The 26,963-nt window shown below is 31.2% G+C and overlaps 2 protein-coding genes, 1 long non-coding RNA gene and 1 pseudogene across 4 annotated transcripts in view; 1 reads left to right on the forward strand and 3 right to left on the reverse strand.

The window, feature by feature from the left end:
* The window catches only part of LOC145942725 (uncharacterized), a 73,717-nt gene that overhangs the window by 3,162 nt on the left and 43,592 nt on the right, over positions 1 to 26,963 (reverse strand). The window lies entirely within an intron of this gene.
* LOC145939437 (endocuticle structural glycoprotein SgAbd-3-like) lies at positions 2,668 to 4,355 on the reverse strand (annotated as a pseudogene). The gene is made up of 2 exons (XR_014425824.1): positions 4,279 to 4,355; positions 2,668 to 3,441 (listed from the first exon to the last, which is right to left on the reverse strand). The product of XR_014425824.1 is annotated as an endocuticle structural glycoprotein SgAbd-3-like (transcript).
* On the reverse strand, positions 5,700 to 7,347 carry LOC145939447 (cuticle protein CP14.6-like). Its single transcript, XM_083043766.1, has 2 exons — positions 7,244 to 7,347; positions 5,700 to 6,391 (listed from the first exon to the last, which is right to left on the reverse strand). The coding sequence occupies exons 1-2, from the start codon at positions 7,253 to 7,255 to the stop codon at positions 5,987 to 5,989; spliced, it is 417 nt and encodes a 138-aa protein (XP_082899892.1). The 5' UTR covers positions 7,256 to 7,347; the 3' UTR covers positions 5,700 to 5,986.
* LOC145939456 (endocuticle structural glycoprotein SgAbd-8-like) lies at positions 14,718 to 16,217 on the forward strand. Its single transcript, XM_083043778.1, has 2 exons — positions 14,718 to 14,777; positions 15,558 to 16,217. The coding sequence occupies exons 1-2, from the start codon at positions 14,766 to 14,768 to the stop codon at positions 15,939 to 15,941; spliced, it is 396 nt and encodes a 131-aa protein (XP_082899904.1). The 5' UTR covers positions 14,718 to 14,765; the 3' UTR covers positions 15,942 to 16,217.

Here is a 26,963-nt window from a genome sequence, read left to right on the forward strand (position 1 = left end):
ATTATTTTTATCTTTTCGCAAATATAATTAAGTACATTTGAAAGTAAATTTTTTTTCTATATGAATATGATAGATATTTAAGAACTTAATATCCAATAAAACAAAAATACTTTTATACTTTTTTTATATATGCATTATCATAATTTAGTCATGTACCTATATATTTATTTTTTTTTCTACCATATTATATTTTGTATAGCTCATAACATAGGGTTTTGAAGAATAAATTATTGCTATATTATATATGAAATTACGTGCCTACAACTTTTATTTTGACATAATTTAAAAATTAAAATGCCATAAGGCACAATTAATATTCGCAATTGAAATGCTAATCATGATCTTTTTTTTTCGAAAACTTTTTTTGTGATTTTTATTTTATAAAACAATATCTTTATAAAATAATAAATTACAAGAAAGTTTTTGAAAAAAATGATGCTTATGCATGAAGAAATTTGTATCGACAACTTTTTATAATTTTTTAGCGGTTCGATGCTTTAATACATCATTAACGCTCTTTTCGTTAGAAGTATTGTAAGCAGTTAACGCAATAATTAAAAAACCAAATATTATCAATTATCACCTATATTATTATTCTTCATAAATATCAATTCAATAGGATATGCTTAAATTGATGATATGCTATTTATAGATATATTATTGAGATTTTCTTTTTATACAACAGATGTTGTATAAAGAAAATCAAAATTTATGAATACGTACAAATATAAAAATAATTGTAAAAAGGGAACCGAATCTTTAGATTGTGAGATCTCGAAAATTGAGTACCCTATGTTTCGATGCAATCTCTCGCGATCGAATGCGCACCGAATTCTCCTGATCTTTTATTTTGTCCAGATTCGTCACTGATTCTACTCATACTTCCAGATCAATCGTTCCTCGTTCTCTTAAGGATGTTAAGCGATATATTGAAGAGCTTTCTTGATTAGTGGAGCTATGAGAAAGTGAGCATCTTGCGGTTGGAATCCGTTCTCATTGGCTATATATGAGACCTCGAAAATATTGCCCTCGTTGTCAGTGTAGCTGTAGCTGCCTCACGCTTCTAGGGCTTCCTGATCAGTGTCTACATTATTAAGGTACCCATCTTCCCGCGCCTGGATGCCGGTATCAGTATTATAATTGTAACGATAAAGAAGCTTGCTTAATTTAGGGTAACCAGGGAATGTAGGGCGGTGATAATGTGGTGTTGTACGAATAATTGCAGGAGAGACAGTAGGCGATGAATACACAAAACCCAGTTGTTTATTAGTGGTTGTCGATGGTGGAGTGGGTGCTAATCTCGTTATACCCGCTAATATCAATGTCATTTTCATCAAAACGCACAAGTTATTGTCTGAAAAACAAAGAATCGTATAGTTCTTTAAATCATAAATTTGATTTAAATTTTGTTTTAAAATACAGAAAAATTCCTAAATATTTTTATACTATCAAGATTGATTAACAATCTATAGGAACACCGAACTATCTTTGCATTAAGTAAAATATCTCTGTAGTGTAAATTTAATATGTCTAAATCAAATTATAATGTGTACAGTAATGGAGTAATTTGTTATCAGTATGTATCCTCGTCTTTCGACATATAATCTGATAAAGCGCATTGCAATATTGCTTTTTTGCGTCATGTACGTATAACTATTTATATTTTAATATAAATTAACGTATAATTACGATTTGTGTGTTAAATTACAATAAAATATTAACTTGTCTATATAATTAATGATTAGAGATTCAAGTAATAGCTTCAGATTTCCAGAAGAATTTTTTCAAGTAAAACAGAATATTTATGACAACGTCTGACTTATTTATACATTTTATAACATTTGTTGTAAGTTGTAAGCACTTGTATATATTTATTATTAGTTGATTTATTTAATAGTTAATTAAAATATGTTTAAATCTATAATGTATCAATATTATCTGTATCAATTAGATAATTTGGCATAACTATTTAATTTTTGCACTTTTATAATAACGACAATATCTCTTACAAAAGTTCACAAAAATTCACTTACCAATAAATTCATGTTGGGAAACAGAATATTACTAGTTGATAGCTACTCACTCCACCGACTTTAATACCTTGTATAAGCTATTTATATCTGACATCTAAAGATTCCATCACGTTTTATAATATCTTAGGCTCTCTATTCTCCTTCTCATGTGTATTATTATAATAAATTATGTTTGCGGATAAGGCAAATGCACATGCTTACGCATATAATACCTGATTTCCTTGGCAAGATTTTAAACCTATATGTTCGTAAAATCACAGAAAATCAAAGAAATAAAGTAAATCCGCCCGATTTACAATCCGACAGAAAAAAAATTATTAGAATCACCAGACATTATAAATCCTATTATTGAGAACAAAAAAAGAAAAATAATGTATACCTACTTCTGATAAATAATTACAAACATTACAACAATTACCAAATGAATTTAAAAACATGCCAAGGGACGCGTGCAATATGTTTGATTGCAGTTTCATATTTCAAGAACTGTTATAAAAACAGATTATACGATTCACTTATCGTAACTAACATTACAAATATATAAAAGTATGGGGAGATAATTTATATGAAGAAAATGTTTATAATGTTAACCAATACTCTAAAGTATCACTAATTGAAAAAGAATAGCAATAATATAGATATTTATATTGTGAGTATTAATATTTTCTTAAAAACTCGGACGATTTTAATTTTTGTATGTAGGACCTCTGCGTGAATTGATCATGATCCTGATTGCTATTATATGCAGAATCTGCTAATTGAGATATTAGTGTAATGTGCTTTTACCGATTATATAAAATGAATAATATGTGCAAACATATAAATTTATTGATAATGTTATACAAATATAAAAATAATTTTGACACAAATAGGTCGGTCTTCAGATTAATGGCCTCTACTTAGGATCGCAATCATGTCCGCGCCAGGTTTTTCATCTTGCCTGTGATTTGTTGATTTTATTCATATTTCTGTTACGTTTAATGTCTTTATTCTCCGTTCTCTTCGGGATGTTCAGCGATGTACAGAAGGGCCTTTATAATTAGTGGCGGTACTTCAGGCAAGTGAGCACCTTCCGGTTGAAATCCGCCCTCATTGGCTACATATAAAACCGCGAAGGTATTTCCCTCGTTGTCAGTGTAGCTGTAACTGTCTTGCGCTTCTATAGGACCTGATCAGTGCCTAGACTATATAAATGACCGTTTTCTTGCGCCTGGATGCCGGTATCAGTTTTATATTTGTAACTATAAAGAGACTTCCTTAGCCCTGTTGGAGGAGTAACGGCAGAAATAGTAACTTTTGGAGGCAAAGTTAGTTGCTTAAGTGTATTAGTGGTTGGTGTACTATAGGTAGATGCTCTTATTGCTGCTAATATCACCGTCGTTTTTATTAGAATGCATAAAGTGATTGTCTGAAAAACAAAGAATATTATAGTTCTTTAAATGTTATAGTTCATTTTGATTTATTATATTATTAAATTTTTTTTTCTTTTTCTTTTACAATACGAAAAAATTCTTAAATATTCTTATACAAGATTAATTAATATATATTATAGGGGGATACCAAACTATCTTTGTAGTAACTAAAATATCTCTGTAGTTTAAATTTATGTGTCTAAATTAAATTATATTATGTACAGTAATGAAGAATAACTTATTATCAGTACAATGTATCCTCATCTTACGGTATATAATCTGATAAAGCGCATTGCAATATTGCTTTTTGAATGATATACATACAACCAATTATATTTCCATATAATTAATGTGTAATTATGATTTTTTTAATTACAATAAAATATTAATTGGTTTATATGTATATAATTAATGATTAGGAATTCAAATAGCTTCAGATTTCCAGAATTTTTTCAAGTAAAAACAGACAATATATTACTTATTTATGACATCGTCTTATTTATGCATTTTATAACATTTGTTGAAAGCACTTGTATATATACAATATATTAGTTAATTAAAATATTTAAATCTATAATGTATCAATACTATCTGTATCAATTAGATTTTATTAAATAATTTGGCGTAACTATTTAATTCTTACACTATAATAATATCGATTAGTTTTAAATTAAAAATAATCATCATTATAATTGTTTAATCGAAAGAAATTGCTTGTGTCAATTTACAAAAATATTTGATTTACAAAAATAGTAGATTCGTAGTCCGCATATACAGATCTCGTGATACTGTGTTACATAATGCGTTTTATTCGCACAACAATTTGAACTCACTAATAAATGCATGTCAAAAAAATATACTATTTTCTCAGCTACAGCTCGGAAATTTCTTACTACACTGATTTAATATATCGTGTGGAAGCTTTATATATCTGCCATCCAAAGATTCCGGAACTTATTAAAATTCCTTAGGCTCTCCTCTCTCCTTGTCATTTTCATCATTTCAATGAATCACGTTTGCAGAAAGAGTCAAATGCGCATGCACGCACACATGTTGTGAAACCTGATTTCCTTGACAATATTTTAAACCTGAGATCAATCTTATACTGTATGTCCGTATAATCACAAAATATCGGCTGAACTTTAGTAAAGAAATGTGAATTCGCACATTTAATATATATATATATATATATATATATATATATATATATAATAAATTCTATAAAATGTTATACAAACAATTTTTCCAAACAGTTCTTTTGAATACTATTAATCAAAATAATTATTTGATTATTTATAGAAAGCCATTTAATCGTAAAAATTTATTTCTTAATCATCGCTGTTTAAAAATGCAAAAAAAGGAAGATTTTTCTGCCGTTAAAAGCAGAAGAAGTCACGACAAAATTCCTTTTTTGTCAAACAAGATGCAACTAATAATAATGAACGTATCATTGGAATTAATTAATTTAAAAAAGATGGATATTTGTGTTAACAGACAGTTTGTCAGATGCTCAGAGAATCTCATATTTATGAAATATTTAAAATAATACGTAGATGTCGCTTGTGTGATTAGTATAAATTAATGTTTATTATACTCGAATTACCGTATCATCGAATCACCATATTCATTAATATATATCTATATTAATATATATCTAAGATTCTTCTTCTTGAGATTTTAATTACCGAATTATCTCGTTTGAGAGTCCGCATTTAATCTGAAATTCCATAAACTTTTTTTCGATAAATGTCTTTCGAATGATCTCGTGTGGTCGGATGATATAAGTGCTGCTATTTTCTTGTCTAAGTACAGATGTCTCAATTCCTTGTGCTCGAACAGAACGATCATTAAGATTATCAAATCAATTGCTATCGTTTACAAATGTAAAATCACCTAATTATTAGGCTCACAAATTGTTTATACTAATGGCAATATGTTTCTTTCGATTGAATTTATTATTGCATGGTTCACATAAATTCGTATAGCAGGAACTAGAAATCTGTTTGCATATATATAAAAAAAATATAAATTGCATATAAGTGTATTGGTATACAATTGCATTATATAACTAACAGTTTGAAGAAAAAAAGAAAGAATATAAGAAGATAAAAGGTAGAATAATAGTAATAAAATAACTGCATATATTTAATGTTAACTGGTGTTAACTAATATCATATGTGATAAGCGTTTATTTCTCACGCAGTAATTTTTGGAAGGAATTATTTGAAAAGAATTAATTGATTATTATTATCAATATTGACACGTTTATTTTGCAAAATTTACAATGTGCCTTTACCGATGGTATAAAATTAATAATATTATATGCAAATGTTTTATAAATTTATTAATAATATTATACAAATACAAAAATAATTACGACGCGAATAGCGGATTCTCGAGATTGACGGCCTCCACGGGGATCGAATATCTGTCAATCCTCAAAGCGACCGCGATCGAGTCTGCACTTTTTTCGATATCATCTTGTCAAGACACGTCTGCGAATTGTCGATTTTATCCATATTTCTGTCACATTCAGTGTCTTTATTCCCCGTTCTCCTCGGGGTGTTCGGCGATGTATTGAAGGGCCCTTTTGATTAGTGGCGGTACCTCAGGTAAATGAGCACCTTCCGGCTGGAATCCGTTCTCGTTGGCTACATACGTAACTTGAAAAGTGTTGCCCTCGTTGTCAGTGTAGCTGTAGCTGCCTCGCGCTTCCAGAGTCTCCTGATCGGTGCCCGGATTATTCAGGTGACCGTCTTCCTGAGCCTGGATACCATTACCGGTCTCGTAGTTATAACTGTAGGAACCATCGGGGTTGGGCCCATCTAGAGCCTGCTTGACAATAGGAATTTCATTGTGAGATCTAGCTAATTCGTCAACTACAGCGTCGGGTGACGGTGCTGCTATTGCTGCTGCCACTACTACGAGGATGCACAAAGTTGTTGCCTATAAAGATAAAAAATCGTATTTTGAATCGTATGTTTAAAATTTAAAATTATACTAAACATCATGATATGCGGTAAAATTATAGTGAAAGAAAACACATAATTCGCGAATAACAAAATACTTCTACAAAAAAGATTATTCAATGAGCAATCGATAAATTTCGAAATATCTTTGTCAATATAAATATAAATGTCAAAATTAGACTTCAGAGTATTAAAGATAAGAAAAATTATTGTTAATGCAAAGTATCTTTTCTCGTATTATAGAATATCATTTAGTGAAACTCTTTACGATATTACTTTTTCTTATATCATGTGTAACGATTTATATTTTCATGTAATTAATGCGCGATATTATATATAAATCGCAATATGTAAACTATATTAATTTTATTCTATCTAAAATTCTCTGATATCTGTCTTTTATAATTAAAGTAGTTTCATAATTTTACAAAAAAAAAAACTTTTCAAGGAAAAACAGTTTAATACACGTAACAAAATATATTTATATATTTATGCACTTTGTAATACTTATTATAATTGCTTCTGTACATATTTATTTATCAGTTTATTGAAATGTTTAAACTACATGATTTTATCAATTTATAGTATAAATTATAAATATTAGATAGTTTGCCATAATTATTTAATTTTTATATCAATATGTTCAATTTATAATTTTAAATCAAAGAAAATTCAACACACATGATTGGTTCAATAAAATAAATTATTTATACAGATTTTGTAAAAAGCACTCTAGTTACAAAAATGCCGCAGATGCGAGACCACATATAAATATCTCGTGCCACTGCGTCACGTAACATCTCTTACTCGCACAAAAACTCACACTCACCAATGAATTCATGTTGAAAAAGGATATATATTATTTTTCCTAGCTGCTGCTCGAAAGTTTCTCACTGCACTGACTTAAGATCTCGTGCATGCCTTCCGCTTTATATATCCGCCACCCGAAGATTCTGGTAATACCTTATTTAAGCCCCTCTTGCTCCGAACTCCCTATGTCCCCACTCCAATGAGCCATATACCATACATCCGAATTTTTCGGATGAGTTAAACGCTCATTCACGCACACGCATATAGCACTCATATGCTTGTGCTTAAAATTGCAAAAGGTCGGATGAATCTAAATTTAATAAAGAAATGAACTCACTCATTTAAGATCTGATGGACAGAGTTCTAAATCCTGTCACTGTAAAAGGAAAAAAATAACGTGTTTTTTAGCGTGTCTAATAATTACAATTGAAAATCGCAGCTAAACAATTAATAATGACGCGTACATTAGGCTTAATGCAAATTCAGATTTTAATAGCTGTTATAAAAACAGACTACACCCATTTATCTTAAATAACAGACTAAGTCCATTTATATCTTAAATAAAATCTCAAACATATAAGAATATGGTAAATATTATTTGCTATCAGAAATATTCACACATAGTGCAAGTAATATCACAGCAGTACGAAAAGTATCACTGATTTGAAAAGGATTAAAGATAATCTATACGTATAATATAGCCAATATTAAATTAAATAAAATCTTATATATATAATATTTTTTAAAAAGACTATAACATCTCTCTCTCTCTCTCTCTCAAAGATGAGTATTGTCATAATTTTTTAAAAGGACTGTAACATCAAAATGAGTAGTTTTATTATATATTGCATAATTATGTAATTATTATGTTTGTTTGTAATACTTACTTAAAAACTTTATATACAAATTTTTAATTTTTAAAAAATATAATTAATAAAAAATAATTATTTTGTTATTTCAAGAAAGACATTTGATCGCGTTATCATATATCCATTAATTTATGAATAAGATAAAATAAGCAGGAAAGAAAGAAAAATATCATAATTTTAAAAACATATAATCATCACAGTGGGATTTGTTTTTTTTTTTTTATCGAAAATGATGCACAAGCAGCGATGATAAACGCGTCATTGGGATATAAAGAAGACAGATACCTGTGTTAAAGGACAACTCGTGACCATCGGAGAAACCCACATATTCATGATATGTTAAGAGCAACGCATAAGATATCGAATGCGATTGATGTAATGTTTATGGTAGTCGAATCACCGAACCCTCCAACATATCTCCGTGATCTTTTTCTTATTCAAATATTAGTTATCGCACTGTTCTGTGCAAGTTTGCATTGAACTTGGATTCTGAAATTCTCCGACGAATGTCTTACAAATTGTCTCTGGGTATCGTCGCAGATACAAGTAAGTACCACTGATTTTTTTCACAGTTTGTAAATAATATGTGTCATGTTTTCTATGCTCGACGTGAATAAAAGAACAATCATTAGATTTGTCAAATCAGTTGTCATTGTTCGCGATTTTATTTAATCACTGGTTTCACAGATTATTAATACTAGATGACATTTTTCAACGCATTTATTCTGGCGATTGAATTAATAATCGCATGTGTTTCGTATAATAAGTTAGAATGCTAGTCAGTTATAGCAGAAAATGATAATTTTTTAAATGCATATACATGTGCAAATAAATAAATATATATTATTTATTTTGTTTGAAAACATAGAATTGAAAACAATTATATTGTTTGTTAACATAGAAATTAATAATTATTATTGATATTTTTTATTAAATTATCTGGACTGATTTATTCTATAAACTGCATTATTATTGTTGTTGTTGTTATTATTATTATTATAGCAAGTTATTATTTAAAGACTTATTTAATATACAAAAATCATATAATAAAGATATGTGAGTTACTAATAATTAATTTTATATAATCTATATTATAATAGAAGTGTTTCTAATTAATTAGTGGCGATATAAATGTGTGAAAGAATAAAATAACGATATAAAAATTTATTTGTATACTATACTCGTATATTGAAGAAAGAAAATCGATACAAGAACATGGAAGCTAGAATAATAAAATTGAGAACACATTAACTTTATGTAATTATTATATATTATAACTAACATTAATTACATGTGTGATAAACACTCACGCAGTAATCGTTTAAGAAAAAGACAATTTGAAAAGTTACTTGAGAAGAATCAACTGTATTATCTGAATATACAATACATATTGATATGTTCATCTCGAAAGATTTACAACGCGCATTATTATGTACGATTATAATGTACCAATATGGTATCGTAAATTTAATAATATTATTTTGCGATGGCAACTTTCGGTTTTGAGTAACATCGCCCGCGGGTAACCTTCGGACACGTGTGAACAGTTTTCGTAAGAAGTTATTATTAAGCAGAGTTACATATATTACACAGTGGGACATACATATCTCAATTTACAGAGGAGGAAGACAAATCGTTCTTTTCGTCATTTCGCAAAGAAACAGCAAAAATTCTATTAAAAATAAAAAACAGAAAAAAAACCAACAATTATAACATAAATCAGAAGCTCAAACGATCCTGTTTGATAAAGTCGCGTAAAATTGGCGGAAACAACACGGACAAGTTGTCGCTGAATTAAATCGATCGGCTGTTACGTCAGGTGACAAATTTGTACTATTTAACAATAAGTAAAATCGTGCGCGTATTTGCCATTTATTTGAATCTCCGTTATTTACGTCGAGGTCGTCGTACATGACGTCTGCGGATATTTATCATCCGGCACCTGCACCGCTGAGATTCAGCAAAACTTTACGATCGTGTAATTTTCAGCCAAGTTCGAAACGCGAAAGCCTCCAATCTCGCCGAATCGCCGAAGGTCAGGATGCGCCGCGAGCAGCGTTTTGTTAGACACATCGTCACTTCATAATAAGCCGCCCCGTCTCTCTTCCGCCACACACAATATATGTATATTTCGTAATGAAATTAAACCTGTGCGTATACGGGTTTCTAATTTTCAAATTAATTACGCGCCTTCGCCTTGTATCCTCGTTAATCTTATCTTGTCGAATTTCTCAAGATGACGATACACTTGTTAAATTAATTTAATACCGCATTTGTAATTGTCCCGTAGATTGCGACGTAGATTGTAACACAAACCTACGACGAACGCGTAATTAAAATTACTTCAGTATGTCTCTGGGTATTGATTGCTCACAATGAATTTCAAATCGTGTAAATGACAAACAGTTATATGTATATTCCTTCTCATATGAATATTTTAAATTTTATTCAAAATTTTTAACCACAGAAGTTTAAATTAAAGAATAGATTATATACCTTTAAAAATAATTGAAAAACTAGAATCTACAATTTTGTTAAAATTAATATAACAGAGTTCCAGCATATATTATACATATATTATAATAATTTTATTACTGTATACATGTAAAATAATCATGTATTGCGGAATATTTTAATAATAATTATCAGCATTGTCACAAATTATCTTAAATTCTCACAACACGGCCTATTAATTTTAACTGCCAATATTTCTCTTGATGATCCCATTCGCCTCCTGCGATAATGAAGTAAGATACGCTGTAATTCGTATCCACACGGAGGTCTCATCCTGCAAACTCCCCCACCTTCCTCTGCCACCTGAATACTATATACAGCATTTTTACTTTCACGCGCGGCAGATGAGCCTCACTTGAGTTGCTTCAACGAAATGTTATGCAATCGATGATTAAAGAGCCGCGGACGACAGATTATGACAATTCATCACCTGTGCACACTTTGCAGGAGGATAGACACGTCCAGCATGCGTATTCATTGGAAATGCGCGCGCAAAGACCGAAATGAAAAATGATACCTCATGAAATTATCGATATCCGGCACACAGCCCGTTTGTGTGAAGCCGCAAGCTAATCAATCGTACCGCGAAAAGGTCCCTCGTTATTTAAATAATTCGATGTAATTTTAATCCGGCGCCTATGCATTATGCATATACTTGCATTTCATGAAATTGCACTTTACATTCCGTTGAATATTCGTTGAATATATGGTTGAATATATACAATGAATCAAAGAATCTCTATGGTTTAATTAAAAATAAAAAAGAAAAGATAAAAGAAAATTAAGATAATCTTTCCTCTTAAACTGAAATAGAAATTCATTAAGTTTTCCAATTTAATGAATAGAATGTTGCCTGTCTATTTTCAACATTTTTCACAATTTATATTAATTCTAAAAAAAATGACAATTGATGATCTATTATTAGAGAAACGATTCGACGCATACTTTTGTTTATTTATTTCATTGATTTGAGCTAGATTAAACATTCTCTTAATGTGCGTACTCTAGATAATTGCGAATCATTATTTTAATATTTGCAAAATTATGTTTGAAGCTATTTGCAAGTTTCTATTATTGCAAAAATTTGTATACATTAAAATTGTGTCTTTTATTCTCTTTCTTGTAGCGCAATCTATGATATTTTTTACTCACTCTCTGAGTACTTATAATACATCATTAATATTTACTCGATTGTGCTACAAACGAGAGAGAGAGAGAGAGAGATGAGCACAATAATTAATATTAGAATTCTTAAATAATATTCAATTTTTCTAAAAAGAAAAAAATTTGTAAATTTTATTAATACTTTAACATGTTCTGTTTATCTTGTTAAACTTGTTCTCGCTATACTTATTTTTCTGTTCCAAATATAATAACGCCCCGTAAAGAAAATCATAAGTCCCACTTCTACTTTATCGATAGTATGAGGAGAAATCGACGTGGAATCCTGCACGAAGTCAGCTAGAGGACTCAAACTGACATTTCCACTGCAACTTTTGCACACAACTAAGATGACGTTAACATAATTAACGTATAAATTACTTCTAACTGAAGATTGCTCGTTTATCTCGACTCCATAAATATTTAACACATGAAAGCAGGCTAAATCTATTTTTATGCATTTTTAAAAAAATAATTGGTCTCTGGCATTTAAACATGCTAATATAATATTTATAGTTAATAATTACATGTGACAAAATGGTGATATGTTTAAAAAAATTCACTGGGCTACCGTAATGAGAAATTCTTTCATTTGAACTGAAAACATACAAAAGATCTCGAGAACTTTCATTGTTAGCTTTGATTCGCGAATTCTACAATTGATTTATATATTATTTTTCTAAATAAAAATTTAATATCTCTCGACACAACTCCTGAATTATAAAAAATTAAAAACCTTGAAACTCTCATAAATTAAATTTCAAGGATACAGACAACTTTATTTTTCTGCCAAGTATATTCGCGCGATTTGAGTAGAGAAATTTATATATATTTATCAAGGCAAATTTAACGCTTAAATCTTAAAAGTTGCGAAAAATCATGGTCTGTGTATAAGTTTTGCTTTCGGAGATGAAATCCTTCCATTCGACAAGAGAAATATTGCGCTGTTTAGCGGGCACGAAATACACACACATGCAATATATTTCCAGCTATGGTTCACAATTTAGCGATTTTTTTATTTAATTATATGTACCAATGCAATCTCCGGTACAACAAACATAATTTTAGAATGCATCGTCGTGAAGCATGAATTTCTATTACTGAAATTACGTTTCTTCGCAATCGCTTTGCGTGCGCTTGTGTAGAATCGGTTTCATTAAAGAGACTTTCGTTTATCCATCTCAGAAGAAAGAATTCAAATGGGGCTACCATCTAAAAGGATACGATCGTGCCGATGCAAGTCCTTCGACTTATAACCTTTTTCTCACTGAGAGATTAATGACGCGCGCTACAATTGTAGATATTAGAGTTAGAGAAATTTATTGACTCCGAAAAGAAGAAGACGCGGCGATCGCGTGCGCGTTTCATCATTCTGTAATTGATTCCTTAATGCGACATTTAAATTACATTACTTAAACTCTATATTGATGGTAAAGCCTTAAATAATTCTCTTACAAAGCTTCTCGAATAAAGTGATAGACATGCTCGATTTTTATTTTTACAATTGAAATGAATAATCAGTAGAATGCAACATTTTCGTTATCCAATAAAATAATAAAATTAATAATATATTTTCTAAAAAAATCTGTGCTTCGATATCTTTTAATGACCTTACTTATAAATTAAAAGTGATGTATTAAAAATTATTTAAAAACAAAGATACTGCGTTATATCCACAATTGTTTTTATTTATTACATTTAATGTGAAATGAGTAAAAAATATGTAATAAAATATTATATATATTATCTAGAGCAATTTTTTAGTATTTAAAAAATGTTTAACGTTCTGTGGTTTTTACATTCAAATATTTAATTATTTACTTTTTCAAGGTTCGAGAAAATGGTCGAGAAACACCAGCTGTATCATCCCACGTGCGACAAGTCGCAGGATAAATGATAAATAAACTTTCGTATTCGGTTTGCATTGCACCTACCAAGGCTCCGCGAATTTGTTACACGTTGGTTGAATTTATAACGCGCGTAAAATAACGAAAATTTACATAACGAAATCATCGGGTCAACGTAAAATGCGGCCAAAACGCACGCCATTTTAGACGGTCCCGCGTTTTCTTTCACCAAGAAAAATTTACAATCGACTTAGCATAGAGAAATTTTTATTTTTCTTCCGAAACACAGAAAGGATAATCCTTCGTGACCAACGTGTTTGCTTGACGATATTTACTTTGTTGCCTTTAATATTTTACACGGATACAATTTTACAGCGCGGACGGAAGAGAGAAGCTATCTTTCAAACGCGCTTTTACTTTACAAATATGGATTTAATATTTTTTTATAATTTGTAAGTGTTCCAAATTTTTTAACAAAAAATTGTATCTTTTTTCATAAAATAGTCTTTTCAATAGTCTTTAATTAATTTTCAATGAATAGGTTATTTAGTTGATAAACAAATATGTCTATACTTCAAGCTATCTTGGCTAAACTAATCTTGAAATTTGATAGCCTTTGGTAAATACATGCCATACGTGCTTACTTTGTGAGCATGTATAGCACGCGAAATACGTGTAAGAAATTTCGCAGAAAAAGATAATAAATATTAAGAAAATTTCATCGCCAAGATGAAAGAGAAAATAAAAGAGAGATTATTTATTGATTATATTAATTTTTATAAGAAATGAAAAAGCGCGATCAATCATAAAAATCTAGGCAAAAGAAAAGCTAGAGAAATTTGAAATAATGGAAAAATGGTCTCCACTGTTTTTATATGTATTACTCGATTTTTGAGTAAAATCAACGAATACTCGACAAACATGAATATTTCACTGGAGTTCATCTTTATTGCCAATTTTGCAATCATCTCCCACTATAAGCTTCGTTAAATATGTCACAGCGTGCATGTGTGTTAATGTGTGTCAACATGCTGATCAAAAATGTATCAATGAGAGGGAGAATCCACTTTAGCAAGGTTTCGGCAATGCTATATATATAAAAGGCGCTTCTTTAATTTTTACAACAGAACAAACGACAGTGATCAGCATCATGAACGCTTTGGTGAGTCTATATATACTTAATATAATTAATAAAATATTAATCTATCACAATTATTCTTTGTGATTTTTTGTATTTTTATAATTTTAAAAATATCAGATTTGTTCACAAAAAACTGAAAGAAAATATCCTATGCACGAATTCCTGTAACATTTTTAGTCTCAGATTGTAAGAAAAAAATTAATTATAACGAATCAAATAAATATCATATCGATTACAATAACAGAAGTATATAAAATTATAAGTATATAATATATACAGGGTGTTTCTTAAACATATGTCAAAAATTTAAGGGATGATTTCTTGGGTCATTTTATGAATAAATTTATATCTTTGATGATTTTTTGAAAATTGTTCTGTTTTGAAGATACACACACACACACACACAAGGCGATAAAAATTTATAAGAAAATAATTAATAGCTGTAAAAGTTATTAATGTAGTGTTCAAAGAACTTCTTTATTGTCGTTATCCGCGATGCCAGAAAATATTGTATTAATAAAAATAAAAATATATTAAAAATATTGTATTTCTTGTAAATTTTTATCGTTCTGTATCTTCGAAAAATTATCAGAGGTATAAATTTTCATAAAATGACCTCAGAAATCATCCCTTGTATTTTTGACATATGTTTAAGAAACACTCTGTATAATATATATAAAGTATATAAAATTTAAATTTTGAACGTGTTTTACAATTAAAGTATTATATATTCCTGATTATTCCAACTGTCATACTCATGAAATTCTTTCGTCCTAACTTGATCACATATTTTTTTTCCAGACCGCCATACTTCTCTGCCTGCCCGCAGTGTTTGCGCTTCCTGTGCAACCGCAAAATACGCCGATCCCCAACCTGGCTTTGCATCTCTACGGACCAAAAGCGGACGGTTCGTACAGTTACAGTTACGAGACCGGAAACGGCATTCAGGCGAACGAACAGGGCCAGCTTGTCAAAACTGCAGATGGCAAGGAGGATGCTCTCTACGTTCAGGGATCTTTCAGTTATTCTGACCCCGATGGCAGACCCATCGCCCTGAGCTACGTTGCCGATGAGAACGGTTTCCATCCTGCGGGTGAACATCTACCAATTGCGCCTCCGATTCCCTCCGGTATCCTAAAGGCTCTGGACTATATCGCCCTGCATCCCGAGGAGGACAACTTGTAAAGGGTTCATCATTATGCTCAGATCGTATCAGTGAATTAATTACAGTGAATTCGAAATTTCCGTCAGTTTATATAGTGTCAAAAATTGAGATCATTGAAGTTATATGTCTTTATATTTCACGATCTCTTTATATTTTATTTTTTTACATCCACATAATGCAAGTTCTATGTTAAATAAATTCCTTTCGTTGCGAAGAACATCAGGATGCCAAATTAGTACAACTGATTAGTACTATTATGATAATTAAGAAATCTTACAGCGTGTGTACAGAACCATTGTGACGGCAATGTTTATATTAAACATTTGTTCTCAGCGATGAAATAAAAGTGCTGAAACGTAAATTCAGTTATACGTTTTTTTTTTTTTTCGATCGAAAGATTTATCTGACTTGATTGTGCCATAAACACGTCGCGACTATTCCGCTTATTGAAATATTAAATCGCTGGTGATTTGAATACGTCGGTGAATGAATTCGGTTGGCTGGTTCGCGAATAACACGAAGCGACATTTAATGACAAACCGCATGTGTAGATGACGTAATAATGGACGTGGCGAAATAGCGAGACATTGGCGTAATTGCCAACTTTATCGAAAGTATCTTGTGTGATGCGTAAAATTGATATATTTCTCAACTGTATATTTTTATACACATGCTCTACGTATAATTACTATGCAAATTATTCGAAGAGAATTTCTGCGAAGAACTCGCATGAAACTTCTTTTTATATGAGCATCATTTATTCTTGTATACAATTACCGAATTATTCTATCTGAGGGAATATCCTCGAAAGTAGATTTTCGCAATTCTGCGACTGAGAAATAGCACTCTCTAGGCGAGCACAATATCCCAGGGAACGGAGCACGTGCTAATCCAAAACGCGCGACACACAATCCTCGTGTGGCACGTATCCTCGCGGATACACAAAAGCGTGCGATTTAAATAAGATAAATGCGCGCATCTTACGGCGGGACGTGCAGCGGGTATAAAAACGAGAATTACGACATCGCATTAGCTAGTGTCCGTTACATTCAGAAGCTCGCTTATGCCGCGTTCGAGGACAGTGCATATGGCGCGTCCCGCTCCGAAAAAGGACGAGAGATGCCTGCGTATTAATAAATATACTGGTGTCGCAAAATCGCGTATCGATCCGACATCGTCGACATAAAAGAGCTCGTGCCTCGGATGCCTCTACATCCATTTGCATTAATAGAAACGTAAATACGACATTGTGTTAATTAAATGAGCGTCGTGCGATTACAAATGCCTTGAGATTAATTTATTCCTGAGATATTTTCCATATTCAACGTATATATCTCTGTGGCCGGAACGATTAAATCACACAGTTCGTCGGTGATGCTGCGCTTCAAGGAATAACGTTGATAATAGTACGAAATTGCGAGGTGAAAAGACTTTGATCTCTATCTCTTTCTCTCTCTTTACGTTAAATTGAAAATATTTTTCGCGCAAGACAAACCTCTTCAATCTCGGACTGACGTCTTTCCTCTCGTAAATCACTCTACCCTCAGGGCGTACTTTAAGGAATTTACGCTGGACGAGAAAATGTGGCATTCGCTCCACCCAGTTGCCCCAATTCACGGTTACTTAACAAATTTATTTATTCCCATATTATATACAGTCTGGCAATTATTGATTTTGAAACAATGGTAAGAGAAATATACGTCTATGGCCATAATTTGAATATAAATATGTTATATAAATGTCGCGAAATAATATTCTTTTTTTTTTATATAAATCTCATTAAACTTTTCTTAATCCTCTTTATCTCTTCTTAATTTTCTTTATCTCGTGTTCTTTGATCTATGTATACACTAGGAGATCAAAGACGCGCAAAGTCTCTGCAAGCTCTGTATCGCGTGATATCCGCGCGGGAATCTGCATCTGCATACGAGTCTCGCAATCAGGCGGATGCAACGATTGAATGCACCTCGAAATATCTAATCGCTAGCCCGATCATCGTAGATCTCTCGCGCTTCCGCCACGAAATCACGCCCCGACCGAATTGCTGCTTGCGATTGACAATTCTAGATACGTTGGATTGATCGATGTTTCGGATACCGTGAGGTAGTTATTTCAAAAATTGCATCGTGATTAATTGTCGTGGATGTTTCCCGATATAAGACAACTGCTTCAAGAAGCAAATAAGGCATTTCACTATAATATATGATATAATATGACAATATAATCGAAATAAATTAATACTCAAACACTGTCCAAAAATTAACGATTCGTTGACTCGACATTTAATTTGACGTTTCATCTAATCATCTCTTTCTTTCTATATTTAGAACAGGAGGACAATTATTCTTTAACAATCGTCGCTCGTGTGGAAATCGCGTTACTCAACTATCAAATAACTCATTGTAAGAGCGGTCTTGTTGTCGACGAAGGTCTAGCACCGCCAATTAAATGCGCGAAATATCTCTACACGAATCTAAAGTCCGCCTCCGCGCGGATACAATAGCTGACTGCATGCTCGAAAGATATCAGCTGATCATCCTCCGTGCACCACTCCGTTCTCCTTTTCGCATTTTATCGCAATTCACGGGAATTTACAGATTGAATTGCCGCGCAGATCGAACAGTTTTAAAGATCGACCCAATGGCGTCTTCTGGAATGAACAAACAAAGTAATGAATTTCAAGATTCCCCTAGAGACCCCATTATGAACAAACTATTACGTAAGAACTTTTTTTAGAATATGTTTATCTATATTATACAAGTGTGATAAAAGAAGAAGTATTCTTGAATTGATATTTCTATTTTTGTTAATTATGCTATTCTTCTATATAGACACATAAAAATTATTTTAATTTGAAAAAATTAGTGTAATTTCTACGTCTTTTTTAGATTGTTTAATATAACAAGCACCTCCAAGATAATTTCAATGCTTATGAGCGGCTCTAAATCTTAATGTTAAATGGTTATGCAACTAACAAAATTAGACTATCAGATTCAAGAGATTACCACATACAACTATATCGGTTCCTCCCAGGTATGCGCATTCATCATCTCTCGTTGCATCGCGCCCTCGCCAAGGAGAAAGTTTTCTTCGTCACGACATCTCAGCATGCTCCTTTTGAGCTAGTTATAGATTTTTTGACGATCCCGATTGATTCCCATATCGATTTGCGCGATCGCATAGTCACGATCGCGCACTTAAGAAACGATAAATAATGAAATGATGATGGAATGAAAATGATGATGCTGATACTGTGTAACATCAACAGGTCAAATATCGAACATATTTAAATAAAATACACTTTAATTATTTCCGCGTTTAATAGTCTAACATAATTTTTTTTAATTTACATATTATATAATTTTTAGGTATACAATATTAGGATATTACAAAGAGCGCGCTATTTATTTCCTTATACTACATATTATTTAATAAACTGCAATTAAAAAACTCAAATTTATCATAATAAAAGTTTTTCTAATATATTAATTGTTTAATTAATAATTACTAAATAATTTAAGAAACATAGTATTTCGTATACATATATTTTATGATACATAAAATATTTCGTTAACGAATTTATTGTGTTCGATCTTGACAATGTATAGTGTGCTATTGTTCACACGGCACGACATTGTTATTAGTCGCTCAAGCAGTATAGAAGTCTTGAAGTCAAATATATATATTTAAAATTTTTCACACCGATCTAAATGTAATTTCCTATTCGGATTGAGAACGCGCGATAAGACAAGAATCGCAAAATTGATTAATGTAACAAAAGGTGATAATTTGCTATAGTAATTATTCACTGATTAATTTAATTACTTTTTTAACTTTCAATAAATGACACGTAACAATGGCTTTTTATCGAAGCGCATATCTCGCGCAATTTATTTATTCCAAGTAAGAATTTATTATTTGAGTAAGAGGGAGAGAATCAAAACGATATAAACTCTCAAAGAAATAAACTTGAAATTTTTAAGAAAATATTAAAAAATGAATAAGATCATTAAATTAATTTTCACTATTAACAATCCATAAGCATATAAAAGTGACAGATATTTATCAAAATAAATTTTCGAGAAAATAAAATCATGTAATGACAGTTGCTCACAACGAGAAAACTAACGAGTATCAGAGAAAAGAAGGCAACAATAAACTTCGAGACTTTCGAGAAGGCTTTGATACATCCGAGTAATGAATTTAACATGCCTTGTGTTCTTTTTCTTAAATAATTCTCTTTTTTATTTATAGCTATATTATTTGAAAAGTAATTTATTATGCATTTAATTATTTAATTAACGGCGGTGACATTTTAGCATGATATTATGCCGCTGCTAAATTTCCTATTTCGCAGTCTTTTATGCCGAAAGCATTATAAACGACGTGTGTCTCAATACTCGTAAAGAACTATAAACGTTAAATTTCTACAGCAGAAGTTTCGTCTCGATGAGATTAGACGAGACGATCTTCGCGCATTTCTTGCGACATAACGTCATAGATCATAGATCGCTCGATTATTGTACGAAGAATAAATCATAAATTATTCAGTCGTGAAAATAGAGAAAATACTACTAAATTTTCGCCTTTTGCAATATTCCAAACACGAAAAAAATTATCATAAGATAAATGTATTTAACAAAAAAACTTTGCGAATAGTACAGAGTTTATTTCAGAATTATCAATTTTAGATTTAAGTCAGATTCTTATCCGGCGAATTTGAAATTGATTAATAGCGATTGTAATATACCTATATATATCACAGCCTCATCTCATCTCGTATCAGTATTCCGAAAGTAATCTCTCGCTAATGGATCGCATGAACTTATTCCGGTAAATCAGTAGAAGAGAGGCAAAACACGCGCGGCGCGTGCGCGCGTGTATGAAAGGCGACCTTGACATATAAGTACATATCATACGAACGTTCTAAGAGAGCGCCTGCCCGCAGGCGAGAAGACGTAACGTGCGCGCACGCCAAATTCAATTTTACTTTCATCCCGCGCGAGCAAAACGTTCTCCCAGAGAACGTTCTTCTACGAAAATTACTTTGACAACTCGTGAGAGGCGAGACGACCCGCGACCGACTTTTAAGGCGTCCGATTAACATGAGAACCCCGGCTGTTCCTTCCTCCAGTATTTTGCGCGCCTTTTAAACCCCCCGGGAAGGTGGTCCGTTTGATATTCGTGAGACAGTACTGTTCTTCTTCAAGCCCGATAGAAATCTCTGGCTGTTTCGTGCACGTCTCAGAAACGACAGAGAAATTATGGATATCCTGAAAAGAGAATATATTTTCGACGAAGAATATATTTTCTTACATAATTTTCTGACGAAAAACATTAAAGTCGTTGAGCAAGTAGTTGCAAGTTTAAAACAACAAATCAATTAGCAATTATATTAACATTACTTCCGCCTCTTTGCTTCGAGACCTCGAGATTATTACTAGCATCATTGCTAGAGTAATTATGTTCTCATCGGCCGATGATGAGTCATTGGAACGATATTTTTTTAAATTAATAGCTTCGAGCAACAACGCGAAAAGAAATAAAATGGAGAGATCCAATTAGTAGTTCATCTCGGGTTAAGGCAGAAATAACATGTAAGAAAATTCATTAATCATTCATAACGATGTAATAATCACGTATATATTTAAGACGTATTTAACATAAATGTATTTCATGTATAATTACTCAGAATAACATCTTCAGACTCTACATTTAAATTAGAAATGAAAAATTATTAAAAGAATTTTGAATTGATATAAATAATAATATATGATATTAATAATTAGTCTTTTTACTTTATTTCGCGAATATATAAAATTAAGACATATTAATATCGTTGACATATAATTATAATAATATCTTAAATGTCCTCAATTTTGATGCGTTTAAAATAAAGAATACATTGTAATCATTGTCAATAAAAATTCATCAACTTTGTTTCCAGCAATTAATTAAAAATTGATTAAACTTTGAGAAAATCTATTGATTGTTAATGAAAAGATATAATCAGATTGTATTACATTATAACGGGATATATACTGTTTACGCTTCGAATATTTTATTTATAGCGATAAGTATTTTCTATAACTCCAACAACTGACACACACACACACACAATGAGCAAAAAGAAACTAATCATTGCAAAAAACTCTGATATTAAGTATTTTTATTAAACACTAACATCGATAAAAAACTGTTATTATGTTATATAATAGACAGACGTATTTTCTTTAAATAGATCTACTACGCTTAAAAAAATCATTATCAATTTATAAAGAAATCACTAAGATTAATTCTATATTTATGGATGTGTGAATTTGCATTAGCCATTCTCTTCTATAAATAAATAGATAAATAAATATATATGTAATATTGTTAAATTACAAGACCATATATAGATAATAATATCGGTATTAAACAATTTTTCATATAGGAACAAGTCAGACGATGGGTTCAAATAGTGACGGATAGATTAAGGGCGAAAGATCTGCAAGGGTTCGAATGTGAGGAGATGCATCTCGCGCAAGAGGCTCGAAATATCATCTGGCAGAGGAACGCGTTGCAATCCGCGGCCTTATAAGTACGATATAACGGCGACTAGTTGTTGCAATATAGAGGCACGTCGTCTCACCCCGGCTATTCCTAAGGCCGTGTCGAAAAGGAAAGGTTGCACGCGGATGCGCCTACCAGTCGCGGCGCATCTCGAGGAATGCACGCTTGAATGAAAGCCGGCTACGAGAGAGAGAAAAATGATGGAGAAAAACGAAATTGACAGAATGGAGCAAAGAAGAGGATGCGCGAGCAAACGACTGCGTGAATGGATGAGGCAAACATATATGTATATACGAAGAGAATCGCGATTGGTTTTTATATAAAACGAAACAAGATTTAGGACAGCTAAATGAAGCTGTCTCGTCGGATTCTCATAAAGTATAATTAATATATTCGTTAAAATATTTAGGACAGCTAAATGAAGCTGTCTCGTCGGATTCTCATAAAGTATAATTAATATTCGTTAAAATATTTATTGTTAAAAAATTTAAACTGGAGAGAGTTTTTGGAACAGTCTATACATTTTTCTCTTTAAACCTGCGAAGGACACTTGTCGACAATACAAATTATCCGCTTACGTTCATGCAGAAGAAACCAAGTGCCTGGCGCCGAAGTGGCTGCGTTTATCGCTGACATTTCGAGTAATGATCAATAACTTCGTGTACCGTTGTTAGTTTCGTGAGCTTGTCAGTAGGTTTGTTCGTGCGAAAAACGCGGCGCCGGAAATCGACAGGTCAACAAGATCGCTTCAATACTCGATTAATATAACGGAGTCAGATCCGATCCCATAAATCAAATTAAATGTAAAATAATCTTTGTGTATGACTTTATAGTATATTATATTTTAATCATTTATTCAAGAAAATGTATATGTATATTCTCTTGTATAAAGATGTTTGCAAGTTGGCTTTGTGATTTACACGATTGACACATCCTGAAACTTCTACATAAAACAATTTGCAAATCCTGATCGCGCAAATCTAGAGATTCTACGCGAGAAGGATGTAAATTTTCCGACTTGCTAGGAAAGCGCAGTTAATGTTAATTTAATTATATTGTTTGTAAAGATCGCAAAAAATGGTCGTGCATGTAATTTATCGATTGCGTGAAACATATCAGCATATGAACTGATGAAACGCGTAAACGGCCGATAGTGACGCAATTATATTTGATCATTCTGTACATTCTTGTGTCTGTGCTCTCGCTGGGAGACAAGATAATGCTCGAACGATTGCATCAGTGATCGTCGTTGGACATTCAAGTATTATACGTTTACTTGTATATACATATAACCTTTTGGATTATACGCATATATAGTCAAGTTTTTGATATTTCAGATACCATTTAGTAAAATCCTTGCGCAAGTTTAGAGGACACAAAGTATATTATTACGTGCTGAATGATTGACACAAAAAACGCGCGATTACTTAATGTAAGTATCTAAAAAATTTTTAACATTTTAGTGATGAGTCTAAAAAATTTCCACGATAAATATCACATTATAAATCAACACAAAATTCTCATTAGAATTAAAATTATTGCTATAACTCAATATCATTAATTGTTCCATTATTGATTATATTATTTTACATTGTTTCAATTTTTTTTATAAAAAGTATAAAGAAATTGTTATGAGATATATATATATACTTTGTTAAAATAAAAAATTTATGAAAAAGTTAAATAATAAAAATCTTCATAAAAATGTTAGATTTCGGAAATACAATTATCTAAAATAATTAAATTTACAAATTCGAGGAAATGATATTTAGTTAAGAAAGTGGACTAGCAAAGTATTAAAAAAAGTCTAACGCTTAATTTGATACACGAGGCGATTTTTCGGCGCGAAACTGTCGACCAAAAAAGGGAAGTGAAAAGAGCGAACCACGCGATAACGAGACACATGTGCGGCTCGAACTTAATCACCAATTAAAATATTTGGCGAGAGTACATATTCGGCAGTGCCCATCGTCGTTATGAAAATTGATCCTTGCATAGGCTTTGACAGCTTTCGCTATTACACCAACACGCAATTATAATATTGTTTTTGTAATTTTAAAAGTTCACCATAGAGAAATCTTATTACGTTAAGTAATCAAATATTAATAAAATTATAAAAATAATTTTTAATATAACTCTAAAAAATTTACTTTATTAAAAATTATTAATGTTTTATCTTTTCTTAATTTCTTAATTTTCTTTTCTAATTTCTCATTTCCCTTTCTCTTTTTTTTTAATAATTCTTTTTTACATAAAAATTTTCTTTCTTTTGTACTACTCTTTTATAAGCAAAGCAGTATTTAATGACTCTTCTAAAATTGTTATATTATCATATGTTATTATATAATAATTTTTTAATTAATTTATATATTATAATTGTTTATATATTATATATTAATAATTTATTTGTAATTTAATTAAATTATATAATAATACTTATAATAAGTTATCTGTTATTATATAAATGTTACTGTTTTATATATCGTTGACATAGAATGTTATTTTTCGCTTTTCGTTTTTCATCTCATTTTTCATTGCTTAAATACTTACCGAAGACATAAGACGAGGATAAAGGATCAAGACGCATAAATTTTTTCTGTAATTTTTTTATTAATTAGTCTGTTGAAGATAATGGTCCAAAGGAAGGACTGAGTTAATTAAAGAAGATTATAAGAAAAATTTCCTGCGCCTACTTTCTGCATCTGACTTTTATTACCCCATTTCCTACCTGAATTTTTGTATTTATATATCAGAGCCCTTTCGTTTTCTAATTTAATCTTTTATTATAAAAATTAAAGATAGAGTATAGTTTTTCAATTTTAGGTGTAAAATTAAATTTATAGAATTTTTCTTAAAACAAAAATGTTTGATCTATTTAATTCTCTCATATTATTTTAGTTTCTAGTAAATATAGAAATTGTGTGAAGCAATTGAAGAGATGTGTATGTCAGAAAACTCTGCTGAATGCATTCGAATCACGGTCGCCGAAATGATGTGCCTTATAAGCTGCGAATTCAGATCTCGTGAAAAGATCCCAGAGACCGAACATTAATCTTGAAGACGCAACCTATTACGGCAACGACCGACCAGCCTCAGGGACTCGATACGATACTAGGGTATCTTTTAAAGTAACGAAATATTGTTATGGTACAACTTTCTCATTATCGCGTTCATCTCGTATGGGGAAACGCCGATTGTATTATAATTATAAATTCAGCACGACATGAAGTGGGGTAGGAATACGACCGGTTGTGATACGCCCGTATCGAGATGGTATCCGATCTGTCAAGTGAATAAAAAATGGGAAGCATCAAGAGTGCATCGTTCGCAATGTTGGTCAGCGAAGCGACGTATTGCTCGAGAAATCGCAATTGCAGGCTTTCCCAATTGTAAATATTTTAAATTGTAATGAATAACGAGATATTGCATGATGCCGAAGTGCATAAAAATATAAAAGTTGATATCTTTTTGTCTGAATAAAGTATTTATATTACTTAAGCACGGTAGTTTTGCAAGTTTTTATATATTACAATTTCCATAATAATACAAGTCTTCATTAGAAAAAAATGTATGTAATAAAACTTATATGTATATAGAATGTTCTCTTTCTTTTTTCTTTTCTTGTCAATGTCTATAAAGCGACGTGACATCTGCAACGACTCGAAAGACTCTATGTGCGCGTTAACAAGCGATTAGATAAAGTGGTAAATGTTACTCAGAAATATAAGAAATTAATGATGCGATAAGAGTAAATCTGACAATAAAAAAAAATTTTATTGCATTTACGATCGCGCATAATTTTTTCATAAATTTTTTATTTTAACAAAGTATATATATATATATATATCTCATAACAATTTTGTTATACTTTTTATAAAAAAATTATGTATATAGAATGTACTCTTTTTTTTTCTTTTTTTGTCGATATCTAATAAAACGACGTGACATCTGCAACGACTCGAAAGACTCTATGTGCGCGTTAACAAGCGATTAGATAAAGTGGTAAATGTTACTCAGAAATATAAGAAATTAATGATGCGATGAGAGTGAATCTGACAATAAAAAAAATGTAATTGCATTTACGATCGCGCATAATCGCGGTGCTCTCTTCGAGGGATTTCTTCGAGGTGTAGCCTCTTCGAAGAAAGATGCACTCGTAAATCCCGAGATAGCAGACGTTACCCAGTTAGCCGCTTTCACGACTGATATTTATTTGCTCATCCTTTGTGCCTGCCTTCGCGTCGCGGTCGCGTTATGTAATACAGCTAATTAAATGCCCAAACGCGCGCTAACTTTCCCCTATATTTGCCAGACGGTCGTCTTACAATCGACCAGATAGCGATCCGTTCAATCCGTTCCTCCTCGATTAATATTTCTTGTGTGTTTGGAACGCTTGTTCCACAAAAGATCTTGCAAATTCACGGTAAAAAACTTGAGTAAACTTGAGTACAAATATAGTTTCGACATAAAATAAAATTTATTTATTT

This window comes from Prenolepis imparis, unplaced genomic scaffold (genome assembly GCF_030444845.1).
Source record: "Prenolepis imparis isolate NDT839.2.m4 unplaced genomic scaffold, iyPreImpa1.0 SCAF_1, whole genome shotgun sequence".
In the NCBI taxonomy this organism is placed as follows: Eukaryota; Metazoa; Arthropoda; class Insecta; order Hymenoptera; family Formicidae; genus Prenolepis; species Prenolepis imparis.